Below are 20,014 nucleotides of genomic sequence, written 5' to 3' on the forward strand. Positions count from 1 at the left end.
ACTTATAAGATATAAAATATATAAAATACAGAGGTTCATTACGATTTTATATATGCGATAATTGGTCATACAACAAATATAATACATAATCAAAGTAAACGCAACTTACTCAATTGTAAAGAAGAGAACATAAATACAATACTACATAATATGTATACTTTTCAATTTCGACTAAATCCTGTGTAGGGCTTATAATAAGTGGTATAATATTATATTCAAGAAAGGAATTACTAACATCAAATAGCTGGAAGCGGTAGTTATTTTTAACAAGCCTATGAAATAAAGCTCTGTTTTATCACGGAAATCACGTACTAAGCTCGCATCACAGGGGATTTACTACTTCAAAGTCTAGAAAATTAACAAATATTAATATTGCTGTTATGAATATATTATGTTCTAATACGTTAATATGTAAATAGATAAGTTAATTGTGATTTAATTTAATAATATATTGCGTAATTTTTAATTTTTAGTAACGTAATAGTATCGAGAGTACTAAAAAATTTTTGAATTATTTTATTTTATTATTCATTATTTTACGACGAGGTACAGGTAACACACAGAATACTTCATCACATTCAAATATCCCTTCATATAATATCTGAAATTGTAAGTAGTCCAAAACAAATTTGTCCGTCTCTCCGTCCACATGTCACATATAACGTTTAATCAACCTAAATATAAACTTTTAAATATTAGTCATCAGTACTGCTATTACACAATAAAAATTAAGCATCTACTGAATGGGTTTCTTATATATTAATAACCAATTGCTGGTTTGCAAACTAATGTATGTACTTATCTAAATATAATTAGTATATGTTACGGTAGACTATATTTCAATGATGCTACTAAATATATCCTAGTGACTGCGTCTTGATGACATACATTTAGCGATAGTCACTTGTTATATTCGTTATTCGGCCTTCTCAGGTCACCTCAGTCAGGGTTGTAACGTCATCAGCGACCTCACAAGGTGTATCTAGTAAATACACTCTCGAGAATAAACAGTGAAAGGGATCATTTAACATACATTTTCGAAGCTATTATAAGGTTTAATAGTAGACATTGAAAAAAGAACATTGTCAACTATATTATAAAACCGCGTTTGTTAAAGTTAAGAAATTGATAGATTTTTTACATTAAACTAGTTGTTGAACTACCTAGTTTGTTAAAATTTAAATATATTTTTTTTATGAATGAATATGGAGTATGATATTGGGCCAGTAAGTCTATCGAAGTTAACTCACCTGTATTTTTAAAGGGGGCCGCATGGAGGTCTTCCTGTAATGCTAGTAATCTCCTAAATCATCAGAAGCCATTCCACTGTTACATATGATCTTACAAAAAAAGTATTTTTCTCTAGAAAATTCATGTAAAAAAATATGTATGTCCAATTATAGTTCTAATAATCTATCATGAAGAAGTTCAAGTTATCCTACCCTTATTTTTTATACCAAGTTCATTTTGCTATCTCCTTATTATTTTTAATTCAGAACCTAAGAAAAGGTCTTTAACTTGAAGCAGCGATAAATTAAATTGAAGACATTAAGTACCCTGGAAGTATAAGAGATAAGAATAAAGGTTTCTGAAAATCTACTTTAGAGAAAGGAAAGTATCTCAAAACCTTAATGTAGGTATTTGTTTTTTAGTTTCATTGAATAAGGAAATTAAATGAATAACATGTGAATTTCATACAGTAGAACATGTATGATTTCGCTCAGATTTCAGTGTCTACATTTTAGTTATTACCCAAAAGTGTTGTTAGATTTAGTCGCTATTACAGACTACCATCTGTAATAGTGATTGATTTATTGGAAAACATTATAATTATTTCAACCCCTAAAGTAACATATTCATCATTGTTCAACCATATTTTTATACCGTAAAATTGTTCTGGCTGACTAACTAATGTATAGGCACAGATTGTGTTCTAATATTAAAAGCAATTGTGAAAAATAAAAAAACTTAATATTAATATTAACTTAATAGTACATTATTTGTTTCATATGTGACATAACTGAGAAATATTTTCTAAATATAAATCTTATATCATTTTGTACTATTTGTTGTTTTGTAAAGACATTATGAAACATAACAATGGAAATGTGTGAGTTCTCAACTGAAGCCATAATAATATTAGTATAATATAGTACTGAAAGTTTGTCCAACGTTTTGAATTATTACTATAATTAATGCGTAGATTAATTCCAGGTATTGTTATTGTTTGTTAAGATCACAGATAGTTTTATATATAAGTATGTACATATACATATATGTTGATAATATAAGTATACACATTTAAAGTAACTGCGTTTATAGATGCCTATTTTTGTAGGATTATTAGATTCTTAAACTATTTAAGAGCTTCTGTTTCTTACTACTATATATACTCATAACCTTAAGAATATTTTTAGTATACTGTCAAAAGAAACAATCTCCTAAGTAGACTATCTTTTATGCTATGTCTTCATCAATACTGACCTGATTACAATGATCCTCTTTGCATTAATTTTTTCGATGCCATCGAGTATAGCATCGAAAAAAATAAATGTACATCAATATATTATAAGTCAGATTCAATTGCGAGTACTATTTTTTAATTAATTTGATTCTCGATATAGGGTTGTGGTCTATGGGCGCTTATTCATTCTGATTGGTATTTGGGAATGGTTAGAGATTAATGGTCGAAATTTGGGATCCGGAGAAGTAAAGAAAACTTTTATTTAAAAATATTAATATTATTGATAAGAATAATTGTATAAATTTCAATAACATATACACATTGCACTCTTCATAAACTAATGGACTGAATTTAAATATATAATATAATAAATAACATAATAAAAGTTATGTTAGTTATTATATTTAAAATCTGTTATCGTTTAATTAGGAGTACGTCATATAAAAATACAGTCGAACTTTCTTTTTGAAGTCTTAAATAGTCTTCAAAAGAGGCTCGACTGTAGCAAAGACTTAAAACTTTGAAAGATTTAAAGGTATTGCTTACATATTGATTGTAGGTCAAAATGTTGCAGCCGAAAAATTCTCCTTCAATATTGTTGAATAAAAATCACATCAAAATATAAACCAAAGCCACGTAAGCCTGGTAGCAGGAGTGTGATATACGATCTAGTACTGCTATAAATTACGTTACCTTTGGGGATAAATGTGAACGACGAGTGTATTTATTTGTTTTTACTTACAGTTTTGCGGTATCTCTATTAATGTGCGTAGTGCTACGTCTTGATTTTTTTTGTAATCCAATTTTTATTTATAAAGTGAAATACTACGTAGCCATTTATACTATTTTAGCGATTTTGTGGTATAAAAACAGTATCAAAACAATTACATATCTATAATTTATTTAATTACTTAAATTGAGTACTTAAAATGACTTCAATATTGAATAAATATCCCTAGGTTACGTACATTGTTTTATTACGGTTTTATTGCTGATGAAAGCAGAGTTTTGATGATGATGAAGAAGAAGCATTTATTTGGGACGATTGTAGTGACCATAAATACCACGGTATAATAAGTATGTATATTTTCAACTATATCGATTTAAAACACATTACGAAATTAATAATTATTAATTATTAATCTTGCATTAAAATCAATTATATTGGTACAAATAAAGAAAGATTTTTCTAAATTGGTTTATAAAAGACAAAATAAAGGTAACGAAAAAATAAACCAACAATGGAGATTAACCTTTTTTAAGTTGTTTAAAATACTGGATTAGTTATTTGATATTTTTACGAACATATAAAGAAAAATACTTCTTGTATGTCCACTTTGTAACGTGGTTATTCTATCCATAACGTATACTAGACACCCACCCTCGGCTTAATTAAGTAAATTAAACTGCACCCATACTATGCTTTATCGACATCAAAGTTACTTTATTGCATTTTGTTGCAACAGTAACCTACGTGTGTCCACATATTAAAACTTCCAGGTATACATGTAATTGTGTTATCTAGTAATCAAAATCTAGGTATAATACAAAATTTAGGGTTACTTATTGTAGAAGGAAAATCTTGCGGAACATTGAACTTATGGTATTGATGTTAATAAAATACCTTAGTTTACTAGTCAGTAATTGACAATTTAGTAGCCAGAACAACCATTTAATATAGTATTTCACGTCAAATAAAGAATAATAATACTTTGATTGCTATCGTTTGGAATAGAAATAATTTTATAAATTAATTTAGAAATCCTTGTTTTAGATTGAGGATAAGTAGAAAAGTCATTTTAATAATATTTTTGTGTGTCAATAGCTTCATTCCTATTTGTATAATAGCTGAGTCAGTGAAATCTAATTTTCTTTACAGAAGGTGCGACTAATTGTTTCAAATAAAAACCCATGTAGCTACGATTAATTTCATTCGGTTGAATAAATTTAAGGTTAAACCTTAAGCTGCCCCATATAAAGCTGGTTCGTGATTGTTTAATGGGTGTGAATATTTATGTTGGTTGGTGTGCAAATTATGCTATGGGGAGTTGGGGATATCACCCAGGTGACATGTTTTCTATGTTAATCCACTATACTGTTTGCCTTGTTAGCCTTTCAACCAAATTCGATCACCTGATCTAATAAGTGCTATTGTAATACAGCTTTTAAAATGCTTTATTAAATAGTATCTATAATTAGAAACACTTGATTTAATGCGTAATTTTCTAATATTGTAACATTATATAAGACTATGTATCAATTATATGTGCAATTATTATTTATTATTAACGTTGCGGTGAAACAAATACCTACATGAAATGTTTGAATTAGACGATTTGAATGCAATATAGCAAGGAGTGAGCCTACAATATAGCAGAGAGTGAGCGCCTACAAGGTATCGTCAATGACATTACCTTATTAAAACAACACTATTTATCACCGGAGAATTAGATAGAAAAACTAATTTCATTTTTCAAGTCATTTACAATACCGTTTAATTTAATGTATTGCTGCAACCTGCTTCGAAAAATGTTCCACTCCTGAGTTTTGTGGTCAAAAGTGTACGATTTCCAATAAAATTAGCCATTTTAAACCATACTCGTCGCCAATTATTATGTAGCTATTTTATTACTCAATGATAGAATGAAAACAAATGAAAATCTTTTCTTTGGTAGAGAAAACAAATACATTCTTAATTAAATAAAAAGAGATTTACATAGGCATCGCTAACAAATTAGTACAAATAGTTACTGTTTCTATGTTAATAGATTTACTAAAGGCTCATTTGTCACTGAAGTATATAACAAATCCGTTACGTTCATCAATTGCCACATCATAATTTAATAATTAATTCAATATACCTGATGGATGCTTTATTTTAATACTGACGAATGACGAATCACGATTGTTGACGTTTATATAACAAAACTGGAACAGTTTACATTAATAGTTAATTTTTAAGTAGTTTATATATGGAATAATATAATATTTATATACGAAAATGACAGTAAGCTGCAGAAAAACGGGACAAAAATATTCGCAGCGCTATAAGAAAAGATTTTTTGTAAAAATGTTAAGTAAGACAATTTTATTACTATATAGTTATATTTTTTGGATACATAGTACATGTATGTGATACATATACACATATTCGCTCTGCTTTAGAATTTGTACTCGTCTTCTGAACTATGTACAATTTGTATTTATCTCATTCTTCAGCTTAATAAATTTGTCAAACATTTGACAAAGTTGTCAGCATAAATTTCAAATTCAAAGACGTAGAGTAAATTTCTAGCTGGCTTCTTAATACATTAGAAGATCGGTTATACGCTTAACCGAGTGGAAGACACCATACCATAGGTATGTGTATGTCTTTTAATTCACTTACGTGAAACTCACACAAGTCTGTTTTACGACTTCACGCCTACTTTGTTAATGCTACAATGTAGTCAAGTTTTACTGAATTTCGAGGCGAATATTCTACTTTGTAAATGAATTTTACTTTTCACGGATAACTTTCCGAGTTTCATCTTGTTTTTCAATGATATTGCGTCATTCTACGGCTTATTTAGTATTCTAATTAAGCTTGTCTAATTGGAAATAAATATTTATTATTATGTATATTTATTTTATGTATCAACAGTAATTACAAATATTCTCTCTGCTTTTTTAATACCTACATACATAGAATTGAGTCAGACATGCTTAGTTATATTTTTACGGTGGAATAATATTTAATTATCGAAGTATATAGTAGAATGCAATGTAGTATACACCGACGTTTATTTTGTGAAATGGAATAAAACTCTAATGTTTAAAACAAAATATTTCTCCATATCTCTCTAACTACTTTGAGGCTTGAAGTTCCGCATTGAACTAACGCTTTAGTAGCCAGATAATGTGTCGTTTTTCTTTCATTTGTAATATTTGAAAAGTGTACGGAATATTATTTTTTACTCACAAATTTTTTGACGATAAATTATTTTCAAAAAGTTAATTATTGCCTACGTTCTGACCTATTTATTGCAATAAATTCTCATTGTCATCCATTTCCATCTATCGTAATATATTATTGTGTCTTCCACAAAAGATGACGTATGAGTCACTAATGGATACAATGCCATAAAATGCCATAATATGCTATGATATGGCTATGAAGAATATGTGAATAAGAAAGATAGATTTGGTTTATAAACTTTTGGCAATACAGTCTACACAAAAACCAGCTTTAGAAGTTGAAAGGGTCGTATAAATAATTTATTTATTCCAACATTTTGTTTTTATTATTCTTAAAGTTGTTCCATAAAACACTGCTCAGAAATGGATATTTTCGTGACTAATTTGTCTAATTAGTCACTGAAACAGGGAAATGCACTGTCGTCACTGCTTGAAGTATTTTTTTATTAATGATGAGAAACGGTGAAACATTCTTGGCAAATAAATTAGTTGTCAACCTTAAAGTCATGATACACAAACATAAACGGTGTCACTGTACTTATGGTTCAAAATTTTTGTAGTATTTTATACTTGTTTATTTATTCTATACTATTTGTTGGTTGTGACATTATCCGAACAAACCAGTTTTTTTTTCAATTTCTTATGCTATTCTCTCTTTTTCTCTAATTCTTAAAACACCGTACTAAAATGGACTTACCTACTTATGTATTTTTTTTAATTTCTTTAATTAACGGTATCCACATAAGTTAGTATGAAAATCTTCTGTGTGAGGTTTAAGGCAACGCGACATATTTGAAACCCTGCCACGATCTATTCTGGTCGTCGGTCGCACGTAAACACGCCGCACAGACCGTAAATACGAATTATATTATTAAATCTCACAATATTAATACACTAATGGGATATTTTCACACGTCACTCATGAGAGCCATTACCAATTTGAAGTGGGTAGCGGGTGGCAGTCGGTAAATATAAATTAAAATATAGAAAATATAAAGCAGAAGTCAAGTTAAATCGATTAAATATGTATTTATATGGGTAATTTTTTACGTCTATTTTCATTTTCTATCATAAATGGACATCTAAATTTATATTGATAATAATCGTAAATTTAAAATTTTAATCATCACTGGAAACAAAATCTGCTATAAATTGTAGCTAAGAACTATCTCGATCACATCAGCTTTCAAAGAAATAAACCGTATTATAACTTATAAACAAACTTATAACATCCCTCTTTTTGCATCAGGGGTTAAAAATATCGCTATATCTGGCAGCGTTATACGTAAATATTATGTGTTTGTCTAGAATTGATCTAAATCTGTACAGTTTTATTTAAATACGATCAGCCATTTTGAGAGGTTTGAGTGGCAAATATCCAATCTAAATATATACGTCTTTATAAATTTAATGTAATATATGTGTGTAATAATTAATAAGTACTAATTTCGACCCGTGATTTCCACCATAGGATTAAAATATATTGATTTACGTAACTTATCCTTCTCCATAATAAGGAAGTGTGATAAATTTCATAATAACGGCATTTTCAAGTAGTTTTACGAATACCTTTTAAGTAGCCAAGAGGTAAGAAACTTTAACTTCATTTCTACCTCCTGTTTTGTAGTATTATATAATATAAATTAATATAAAACATAAAAAAGTAAGAATGTTTTTATTTAAATTTATGTTTTAATTTTTCATTACACTTCTCATTACTTAGCGAAGTTAAGTTTCGTGGAGTTAAGATATTTTCTGGATAACTCTATTATAATGTTTTAGCTTCTCTAAGATAGATAACTTGAATTGCACATATTTTGTTGATCATATTTAAATTCAACATGGTAGCTGCTCAAATCAATAGCTTATTTCTGATTTTTCTCATTACTGGTGAACTTATCGGAACATAGAATACGAAATTGTAATTTCAATATTACAATATATTTCGCGGTGGACTCATTATAATGTATTTTTCTATATGATTAGTTACATTCTGACTCATATAGACAGTGAGTTATCTCCGCATATATTTATAATAATATACAATATTTGAAAGATCATACGTGTCATCGGCATTTCACGCTGTATAGCGCTTGCGCTAGAGTTTATGTTACGCGCCAAGTCGCATGCGCAGTCCACGCTACGCTTCCGCCGGCAACAACGTCGATAGATATTAAAATATATCTAAAACGGACCCTCACAATACTGTCAACTGCAGTGTTATAATTAACAGTGTGGTTGCTGTTATATAGCATAGTAGTGACGTCACAAACATACAGTGAAGTAATATATCCTCATTAAAATGTTTGTTTGAAGTGTAGTGTTGATTTGTGACTCGCTAGAAATATCTTATTGGTGTACCGTGTGTATTATATTAATATTCAACGACCGATAAACGAAAATAAAAGGTATTTTAATGATAAATTTGTGACGATACTCTCAAATACGTTTAATATCACTTCTCTTATTTGTGTTTGAAAGGATTTAAATAAAGAAATAATCGATAACGCAATGAATAGAAATAGCAAAGTTTGCATTGAATAAAACACTTAATGTCATTCTTCATCATTCTTGACTTCAATCTTTCACATATTATCCATTTGTATATTTTTTCTGACGCTATAAAACATTATCAAATTATGACTACATATATATGTGTATATTAGTAACGCTGTCAATTAGAGATTTATTATAATAATATTTTAGTAGTATTATCAATTGAAGGTTGTGTAGCAGTAATAATAAATATGTGGAGAGTAAGGTTAATGAAAAAAAAATACTAAAATTAATGATATACATGTCTACATGTACAGTACTGTATACTCCCTAGAGTAGTGTATACTGTATTAAACTTTAAATGACCTAATTAAAATAATTTCAATAAAATAACCGAAATATACTGCTCGCTTAATGAAGATGTATATAATCTAATTCACAGTGGTGTTATCCAGTTAATATAGTAACAACAAAATGGTGTCTCAACTCTATCTTGTAGTTTGCTCTGTCGGAAAATAGTTTTGTTTATGTAATGTATGCGATATAACTACTGTATCATGCTATAATGCAATACTCCATGTCTGGAGAGATGTACGACGCAAGTACCTCAATTTGTATGAAAACAAAACGTGCTATAACTAAACTAGTTATTTCGACGCTTGGCTTGAAGTTGTAGAAGCTATTTATTAAAGTCAACAAATCAACTTGAGTACTATAATACTAACTAACCTACTAACTAGCTAAACTAAGGTATTTAAAAATTTAGATTAGAAATTCAAAATGTTATAAAGATATAGTTGGAATCCATTAGGTAATGTAGCAGTTTATGGACAAGAGTTGATGTACAAAATTAAATGCATTTCCAGTATCAATATTTACATACTAAATGAGAATTACTATTACTATATACTATATTAAATGAGTGATCAAATTGTAGCATAAAAATACAAACGTACTAATACATGGTATATGAAATTGTGCGAAATTTTGTGACATTAATAATGTACAATTATTTATATTTAGAAGAGTTATAAATTAAAAGTCTCAGTATATTCTGAGTAGCAGTCATGATGAGTATTATAGAAAAATTACCAATATTTAAAAATACTATGCACTTACCAAGGAACAGTAGGATAGTATATATATATAATAGCATATGTAGATACCGAGAAGTAACAATATCTTTATTTATCGCATTACAAAACGCATAGTCGATTTCTCTGGATGGTACCTAAGGAATATTATCGCGAAAGAAAATATATTATTAAAACCATAGAATACATATCTAATATATTATTATATGGATTAAAGTTCAAAGATGTTTATTTAGTTTAACTGTATACAACTCTACAGATAACAAATTGTAATGTTACTTTTTCCTTTCCTATTTAGTGTCTATAATTGCACAGTGTTAAATTAAAAATTACCTTATAATAATACTACATTGACAATAGTACTATTATAATAAACAAAATATCATAATATACATTTCTATGTATTTGTATATTAAAATGTAATACCATATTCATAGTTGGTCATGATTTTGGTATTTCCCGTAAACTATAGTAGTTTACACTATTTCGCGCTGCTCAATTTTGTCCTTTAATATTATTTGAGATCTTCAAAATTGTTAATTGTTATTTGACAACTTCAAAATATTAAAATTAGAATAAATTTCATATAAAAATTGAAACTAATCGAATATAAAGCCGGAATTGAATGAGTCTGTCTGTGATAAAATTAGAACCCAGTCTAACTCGGCAGTTAGTCCCTTGTTAGTCCAGGTTTTTTGAAAAAAGCTTTCATCGTTTAAATGTTTATTAAGGACTTTATTTAAATAAGTACTTGTTCAAAGCTCTTTTTCGTAATAATGCGAACGAGTAATAAAAATATTTTAATTTGCATAGATATAAAGAATAAAGACTTATAAAGCTTTAAATTTGAATATTCGTATTCAAGTCATGTATTTTATTTCTGAATTTCAAGTACATTTTGTTTAATTTTAAAGTTAGCACACACCGATAAGTAGGTATTCTACGGTATAAAGTTTCGCTATGTTTTGAAGAATACCTAATTGAAAAGAACCATACAAGAGCTAATTTTTAAATATAGAAAAATTTCATTTATAGTTTTTTAACGTTAGTAATCACGATATAATTTTGAAGTTATTCATTGCATATGATTGTAGTGTTACTATTATTTATATTATACAAGTTTTTATTTTAGTAGTAAATTAAGCGTTTACTTTTACTTTACTTCAGTGTCCATTTACCGCTAAATTGCAACTGACTAACTACTAAACGTGTTTATTTTCTATTTTAAACAGCTAATTAAATTAAACATTCGTAGACGGTTTACTACTTATAGAATAAACGGAATCGATAAACTATTTATTCTGCTGTCAAGGGTATTAAATATGCCTGTGAAATGACAACTACCGTAGTCTATCTATAGCGTGATAGACTTCATCTTAGTACTAACATGACATAATTTATTCAAAAAGACTTATATTGCTTAATAGAGATTGAGCTATAAGATATAATTTATAAATATCACTAAGTAATACGTGTTCAATCCACTAATATGTTCTACCACGATATGTAACTCCCATTATTAACGATAATTCAAAAATGACTTGTCAGAGTAAAAATTCATAATGGATCACATATGAAAAACAACTTTTCAAATAAAAAAGAATTAAGAAATTCGATTAAAAGTAGAAAAAAGTTCTTAGGTTCACATATAAAAAATAGTATATTATAGTATTTTTTTTAAATTGTTTTGTTTATATGGCTAAAAGGATTCAGTTGATAATATTATTTTTATATTTTAGTAGGTATAAATAATAAAGTGCTGAAGTGACATCGTTCTTTGTAACAAATTAAATATTCCTGTCTATCAATAAACGTATAATGTTACAGACAGTAGAAATCAATAAAATGTGAATTTAAATGAAACTAGTTCAGTGGAATAGCAAATGAAAGGGCAAACTTTCATTAAAAACCGTTTGGGACGGGGTAAATCCTTTAATTCCGCGTTTTGGAGAAATCGACAAAGATTTTCCACCATTCGACGTTTGGATAAATCTCAGGGGATTTGAGGAAGACTGATTTGGCTTTTCTTTTGTGACACGTAGTAACTTTGGCTACTTCATTGTATATTTTTGAATTTATTTCATATTTTACATATGTTGTGCTAACAATACCGCATTTATTCTTCATTAAAAACAGGATGGAAAGAAAATATAAACTCAACAATTTGAATATACGTCAATAGAGTCGATGATAATATTTTTTGCATGATGGAATAGTCTGGACGACTATTTATCATGCAAAAACTTTAAAAAATATTATTACTTACCACTATTCTTCTAAGCGAAAGTAATTTTATGAATATTGTCTCTGGTTTTCCGCTTTGAAGATTTTTTACGACTAACCCCTAACTATATGGTCAAGATATGACAGTACAAATATAGGAATATTGTAGATTACTACCACACGTTCTAGTTTCCCACAAATGGAAAATAAGATAAGGGAATAGACCCCTTTTTATGAATATTTTTAAGAAAGAAAATATGTGTAACATATAAAGAAAAACTGAAAGCAAAATAGAGACCTATTATGTCAACATTGTAGCTATTTATACTTCGTAATGTATCTGCGTTCTTATACATTATAAATACAATAAAAATATTACCTACGTTTTTCTCTTGTAGGTCAGATTCTGCTTTTGTTTTATATGTAGGTTTACTTACATATGTTACTATTTCCAGATTGTATAATAATAGTAATGTGTGATATTATAATATATATAACAGGGCGTCGTTAGTTATTAATCAGTTAATTGTTAGTTCAATTAGTTATTACCAGTTAATTCCGAAGTATATTTTTTTAATCTGTGCTAGATAGGTCTCAAACTCGGATTGCTCTGTAAGATATTACATAATCACTAATCATAGTGCTAAGATAATTGTTTTTATAAAATAATCCATTGCGAATATACTTATTATTGATGCCTACTCCCATAAAGAAAAATATAAGTAAAATTCTTTTATATATTTTGCTATTACTAAAACCATGTTCTTTCCGTTAGTCTTGAAACGACATTAATTTCATTTCCAAGTAAATAACAAATTCATTATTCATAATTTTGTGTTTCTGAACAATTTACATACCCATTATAATTCTTTGTACTTGTTTCGTTTACCTATTTTATAATTGACTACACTTGTTTACTTGCTCGTACAAAGTAAATTCTTATATTAGCATTTTGTTTTATTATATCAACCAAAGTACCTAGAACGAAAAATATATTGGGGATTTTCTAAAGAAGTGATATTACATTGTATGTATACGTTATATTAGTATTGTGTAGTGCTAAACAAAATAATTTCGGAATACAATAGCTCAACAAAGATAACTCTAATTTGAAAATAGTGAACATGTGACAGTTTTCGTAAACAGCGACATCTGTACTCGAATAGTGGTAATTCTTGAGAGTTTGACACGAACCCTAACGATGCTGCCAATTGCTGAAAACGACGAGGGCGCCACCGCGGTAGCGACAAATGCAGGCCGTCACCGTCGCACCCGCGACCGCGTTGTGACCGCTGAAATGCGAGCAGTCCGACGCAGACGTGGATGGACCGTAGTTGGCTCTGAAACTAGGTAAGTAACGGTAATGGTGCCAGATGTCGCTCTATGAATTGATATGCTTCGCAAAATTGCATATACTCGTATGCAAATAACGAATTGAAATACCTGTTACTCCTAATCCTAAAGGAAAGGATACAAATTCACCTAATTAAAAATATAAAACTAAAGCAGCAGTGGACTGTATAGGTGTCTAACTTATGAAAACACCTAGATTATTATAGGTATATATAATATAATAAAAGAATAGTTCTAAAAATATAAATTTACCATTAATAAAAATATTAAAAGAGTTTGCGACAGGCCATCGCCAATAGAAGCAATTCATTTTACAGTAAAGTTACCTTTTTCTTTAATTTATAGTTAAAACTAGCTGTTTTTGTCATTATTGATTAAAGTAAGAAAGGAGCATTCTGTTTATAACAGTTTTATAAAAGAAACAAACACATGTCAAATAGTAAGGGACGCTTAAATATACTGTTCGTATAAAATAATTTCATTACAACTAATAAATTATTTACCTACTGATTTCATCTCTAATATTATTTATATATTTTAAATAATCATACCTTGGAAAATAGTGAAGCATTGTAGAGTTTACCTGGAGTTTGTGAACCTCTAATTGCCAATTAGTAGGTGTCCAAAAGCCGCTTTATCACGGAAATCCTGTTTGATACTGGTTACTATTGCACACCCATTTCAACCTTCGTCTTTTACTGTCTGCTTGTATATTCATACCGAAATAATTTCACGAATATACTTTGTGTGCATATTCGTGAAATTATTGCTGTGTACTAAATTGTAAATTATGACTGAAACTAAAATTTGTTATAAAGAATCTAACTACCTCTTTGAAAATCCTAAAGGTAACCAATCTAATTGAATGATCACTAATCACAATGTACTTGAAATAGAAATAACTATTTCAACTGTAATTAAAATCAAATATTGTTTACAGTTCCATCTGGAATACCGATTTTCAGACGGGTAAAATTATCTACTATTACCCTTTTGACCCTTATCTACGCTAAGGATATAAACAAAACTTATTGTATGGCACCGTTACTATTTAACGTCCAATGAATAAATAAAATGGTCCTATTTACTAAAGTGCACCTCAATGTAACACTGTAATGATTAAATCTTCAAATAGACAAGTTTATCAGAGAAAGTAAATTAATTTTCAATTTAATATGTAGTAAGTCAGACCTATTATATATATATATATATTATTATATACAGGCTGTGGACATTTTAAACACTTGTTATTATTTGATCCAAATTAAACTATCTTTTTTATAAGTACGTGCGAATAAAAATCGTATGAATAACAATTACATATTGTGTTGAAAATGTGCTAGGCTGATGATATACTGGATCTTTTTAGCTAACAGTTCCGTAATAAAATAATGCAACTCAGTCCAGGGGCCAGTAGTAAATATATAAATATCCTTGCTATTAGTAGCTACACCTAATTGTCTTTATAACTACAGATGAAAAGTTGAACATGGACTTTGAAGTCATTTGATCTATAAGCCTCATTCAGAATGCTTTTTAATACAATTATTGTTATTATTATTCTATATAACTTCTATTTCTAATATAAATAAACAATTACATTTGCAAGGTATATATTTTTCGCAAAGTTTTCTGTTTAAACAATAGAGTAAGTACATAAATTTGGTTTAATTTAATTTCGCCTCTTTGTAAGACAAAGAAAAATAAAAGAATTTAAACTTTTTAAACATAATTCAATAAGCGAGTTGACCTCCCGGGGACAGCTTATTATAGCAAGACGGCTCAAAGGAAAAGCTAGTTTATTTCGTCGTTTTAATTTATCCTAAACTTAATTTCACAGTAAGTTGCCCTTGCTTTGCAATAACTTTAGTATATATTAAAGTTATATTCTCGCATGTATTTATTTTCAATTTTATACACTTATTTACATAAATTATCACAAAATATTGGACTTAATTTACATTTTGATAAATTACTTTGTATTTAATAATGCAATAGCTTGTGGCTAATTGCTTTATAGTGAACTTGATCATAGTAATTACGCTACATGTGATAAAACATAGTTAGTTTTACCAAAGTTTATAAACTAAATTTTTGAATATATTCCACGTAATTTCTATCAGATAATACATTAAATTATATCAAAGTTTAGTTAATAGAAGTTTAGTTAATACATTAAATCAAATTTTCAACTCAATTTATTTCTTTAAATAAGGAAGATAAAACGATCAGAAATGCTTAAATATAAGTCTATTTGAGTAAAGATTAATTCCATCTATTCTACTATCTTATAAGTTACTCAACGCATATGTAACTAGATTCGAAAAAATATTTTGTGTATATTCAGTAATATCATCATGAAAAGAAATGTTCAATATTTAGTTGTATGCTAACGTATGTATATTATTATAAAAAATATTCTCTACTCGGCCTACATCATCAAATAAAACCGAGAAACATTTATATTTTGTCCCACGAATATTTCATTACCCGCAAGTATTTAAGTAGCTACTTATATTTCGACCAATTTTAAGTGGACTTAATTTTTTCATCTCGCAATAGACTTATTATATAGCTAGACATAAATTGGTAATAAAAATCTAAGAATAAGTCGTGTAGTGAATTTTTTAATTAATACTACATTATACTATTAGTATTTTTAATAATTGATGCTGCAATTAAAACAGTGTTTTTGATAATTGATTACAATTACTTATAGGATTTATATTATATATTGCTATGTCAGTAAAATCTGACTGATTAAAGAATCGTAATTATTTATATGTAATAAATATCCATAAATATATCAAAGATATATAAGATGTATATAATACATCTATATCGTTAATACATACTTTTATTGACGCAAAATTTCAAAGATGACCAAATTTCATCGGCAAACTCTTGTAATTTATATTGCCACAAAAGAAATAATCGTAATCAAAAAACATACCTGTCAAGCATTTACATAATTATACTTGTATGCTAAATATAAATTATATCTTAGACACATCATCATCATACTAAAATCGACATCGATTATTGCATTTATCCCTTTTTTGTATGTATTTGTATTTATTGTAATAGAAAACGAGGTGACGACCCACTTGATTGTAAGTAATAGCCACCACCTATATACATACAAGATGCACAACAGTCATGGCGTCATTATATTACGACCGTAGTACTACTCAGGCTATACTTATACTTATCTTTATCTTAAAAAGCAAGCTGCTTGGCCGCTTATATTATAAATTCTTCGTTTTATATATTTAACAGTGCATAGTGTAATTTGAACCATGAGAGTTCCGTTTTCCAACTTTATTCAGAACCCTCAGGGGATTGTTTACTTTCCGTATAAAAATCCTCGTCGAGGAAAATATCCAAATTAGAACATATTAATTAAATACGTATGTTTACAATTTTTATTATTTAACGGCAAGTATAATTATGACCCAGTTTCATGAGTTCTTCGAATCACAAAAGATCCTATGAAAACAGAAAGGTTGAAATAATATTTTGAAATGCTTCAAATATAATTTAGGAATCGTAGATGATTAAATACCTACATATGGTAAAGAACTAACATCTGGCAGTGAAAATTGTCCAGTTAATTTCCACTTTAATGGCATTATCGCTAATATTAGCACAAATGTACATAGCAGCTAATAAAAGTATTCTTTATTATTTATACTTCAAGATATTTTACATACATTATTTAGGATATTAAATCATACTAGATTCATGTATATTATTCATAACCAAATTGAAATATTCATCAGGATGCAGCTCACGAATACTGTTTCAGAACCGTGAAAAGAACTTAATACGTTATTGCGTACCTAATTTTGTGAATGTTATAAGATATTTCATTGTTATTCCTCGATTAAATTCCTTGTCACGTTGCAAACATAAAAGGAAATAACATTATAGTATTCGAATTTCACTACGTGTATTCTGCTGCTACTGTAGAGACTACAGAATTAGCTTAATTTTACCGTTGAAGTGGAAAATTGGCTGTAAGTAATAAACGCAATATGTATACAGAATGAATAACATCTATATTACTGTGCTTCCCATACTATTATTCATATATGTTGCTACTTTACTGAAGACTAAAGCCATGTATACAGTAAACTACAATTAACGAGCAAGTTGTGAGCCATGTAGCCTAATATAATAAGCGACGAGACGTCGAATAAGACATGTAACATGTCATATGTTATATCTAGTGCAGTATTGTGCTTCATCGCTGAACATGTTTGCAATTTTGATTGTTGTTTAGAGTAGCACTAGTTTCAGCTATACCTTTTGTAGCAGAGATTGCACTGGATATCTTAATACCCTTAAGATTGCAAAACCACCGAGTAAATTGTGCAGTTTCGTAGCAGAATCACGTACGGGGGATGATGGTATCTACTCAGGTTACACAAAACTATACACTTTATTTTTAAATTGAAACAAAGATATTTGTAGAGTAACTTCATACCTGACGTGCTTTGTGGATGCGTCATCAGATCACATATTTATACGTATTGCAGGTGACAGCTGATAAGCCCGGGTTTGTTGGCAGGTTGCCCTTACGGATATAGACTCGAACGTCGCACACTCGAAACATGTTTGGACCTAGCTGTCGGGCGGAGCGGTGACCATTCCGATTCCGTTTATCATTGGACTCACTCCTAAAGAAGATGCTTCCTGTATATGATAACACTAACAATGTTTATTATGTGTGTACAATTCGGCATTTATTTACTTTATGTTCTTAGTATCACTAAAATAATATATATATAAAATTAAATTTATATTCCATATCTTAATGCAAACCGTAATTAAATCTAAAGAAATAAACTGAATGTATCGAATGCACGACAGTTACTCGTGGTATTTTAATGAGGGTGTCCATTTGTACATATGTGTCCATATGTCCGTCCTGCAAACAAAGTAGGTAAACTTTGTACAATGTCCTTATTTCCACCACCCAGATGTTTTCCTTGTAATCTATATTTTGTTTAAAGGATGAGATATGACAGTAAAATTATAGTTTACGGAGGACGCAATAGTTCTCTGAACTGGCAATACATGACGTATGGCCACTACATCATCAGCTCGATGGATCTTTAATTTGTCATTCCAGTTACATATACAAATATGAAATCACAAGTAGTGAAGTAGCCCAGCTCAATTTTTCCATTATTCAGGAGAATATATGACCATCATGATAACGATAATGAAGGATGTATACAAATGTTTTAGGCATTAATTTAATTTTCGTCTAATTCTCCAGGTATTTAATTCTATTAAGAAACCAAGGTAATCTGAGAGACGGCGGTAAACAGAGACTGCCGTATTGGAATCTAATATGCTCGAAGGAACGTGTAATCAATTAAGGATCAGTCATACAATATAGTTAACAATTCAATTAACAATCTTTGAAATAGGTGTTCACTAATAAATAAAAATTTTAATTTGACAATAAATTTAAACAATTACAAGAAGTACTATCTAGTACATACTCGTTATAGCCAATAAAAAGATCGTCTTGACACCACAGAATAATATTAATAGCATATAACTTTGTGTTCCATTTTCATAGAATAATTTTCATAGTAACAAAAGTAATCATCTGCTAGAACTAACTATATTACTTCATGAATAATAAACGTTACTTTCAATCTAAATTGTTAACGAGACGCAAACGGAGCTTTACGAAATTGTTAGTTCTTATGTGAGAGTGCGCTCATACAAAGGAGATTGAAAATTATGACAGCCAGTGAATAAAATATATTTAGGTTAATAATTTCTTAAAAGCCTTTAGTCAATTCTCCTTCTTGTGAGTTAAAATTCTGTTTATCATGTTGTTAGATACATATTGTAAGTTTACCTTTTTCCTACATTCCTTGGGGATACGCAACTTCACTGAAACAAAATAAATATCTGTATTAAACAACTCGTTCAGTGTAACCTTTTTGTTAGAAATAAAAAAATAATGTGCCGCATGTTAATATTTAAAACATGATGGTTCTGTGTATGAAATAATAAGTGAGTATGTTTTTCTTTCCAAGAGTATTATACGACTAAGTTAATATGATAACTTATATATGTTACAAATGTGTTTATTGTCATTATTTAAGGGAACGCAAGAGGATTTGTTTTAATTTTTATTTGAGATAAAAATAAAGGATATTTATATTTACATGCACACTTATTTGTAATATTTTTTCTTAAATGACATACATTTTTACTATCTCGTATCTTTTAGTGTCATTTAGTTTTACTATGCGTAGTATACAAGGCATAGTGTAAAAAATAGCAAATGAAAAAAATTTCTCATCTACTTACTTACATTCTATAAATAATTATGCGATTATAGTAATGGACCCAAATTTATGTCTTTAATTTTTTTCTTTTTCAACAAGATTATGTT

General features: G+C 28.6%; 1 protein-coding gene across 3 annotated transcripts in view; it reads left to right on the plus strand.

Annotated features, from left to right (window-relative positions):
- LOC131854993 (cAMP-specific 3',5'-cyclic phosphodiesterase) overlaps positions 1 to 20,014 on the plus strand; it is a 346,930-nt gene that overhangs the window by 133,283 nt on the left and 193,633 nt on the right. Inside the window, exon 1 of one of the 3 annotated variants that reach the window (XM_059206194.1) lies at positions 13,330 to 13,584. The exons of the other annotated variants lie outside the window; for them this stretch is intronic. Coding sequence (XP_059062177.1) covers positions 13,436 to 13,584 — 149 coding nt within the window. The 5' untranslated portion in view covers positions 13,330 to 13,435. Of the gene's footprint in view, positions 1 to 13,329; positions 13,585 to 20,014 lie in introns of those variants that run through there. 3 annotated transcript variants of the gene reach the window in all.

This window comes from Achroia grisella, unplaced genomic scaffold (genome assembly GCF_030625045.1).
Source record: "Achroia grisella isolate CSIRO2021 unplaced genomic scaffold, CSIRO_AGI_Agris_v1 utg126, whole genome shotgun sequence".
NCBI classification, from domain to species: Eukaryota; Metazoa; Arthropoda; class Insecta; order Lepidoptera; family Pyralidae; genus Achroia; species Achroia grisella.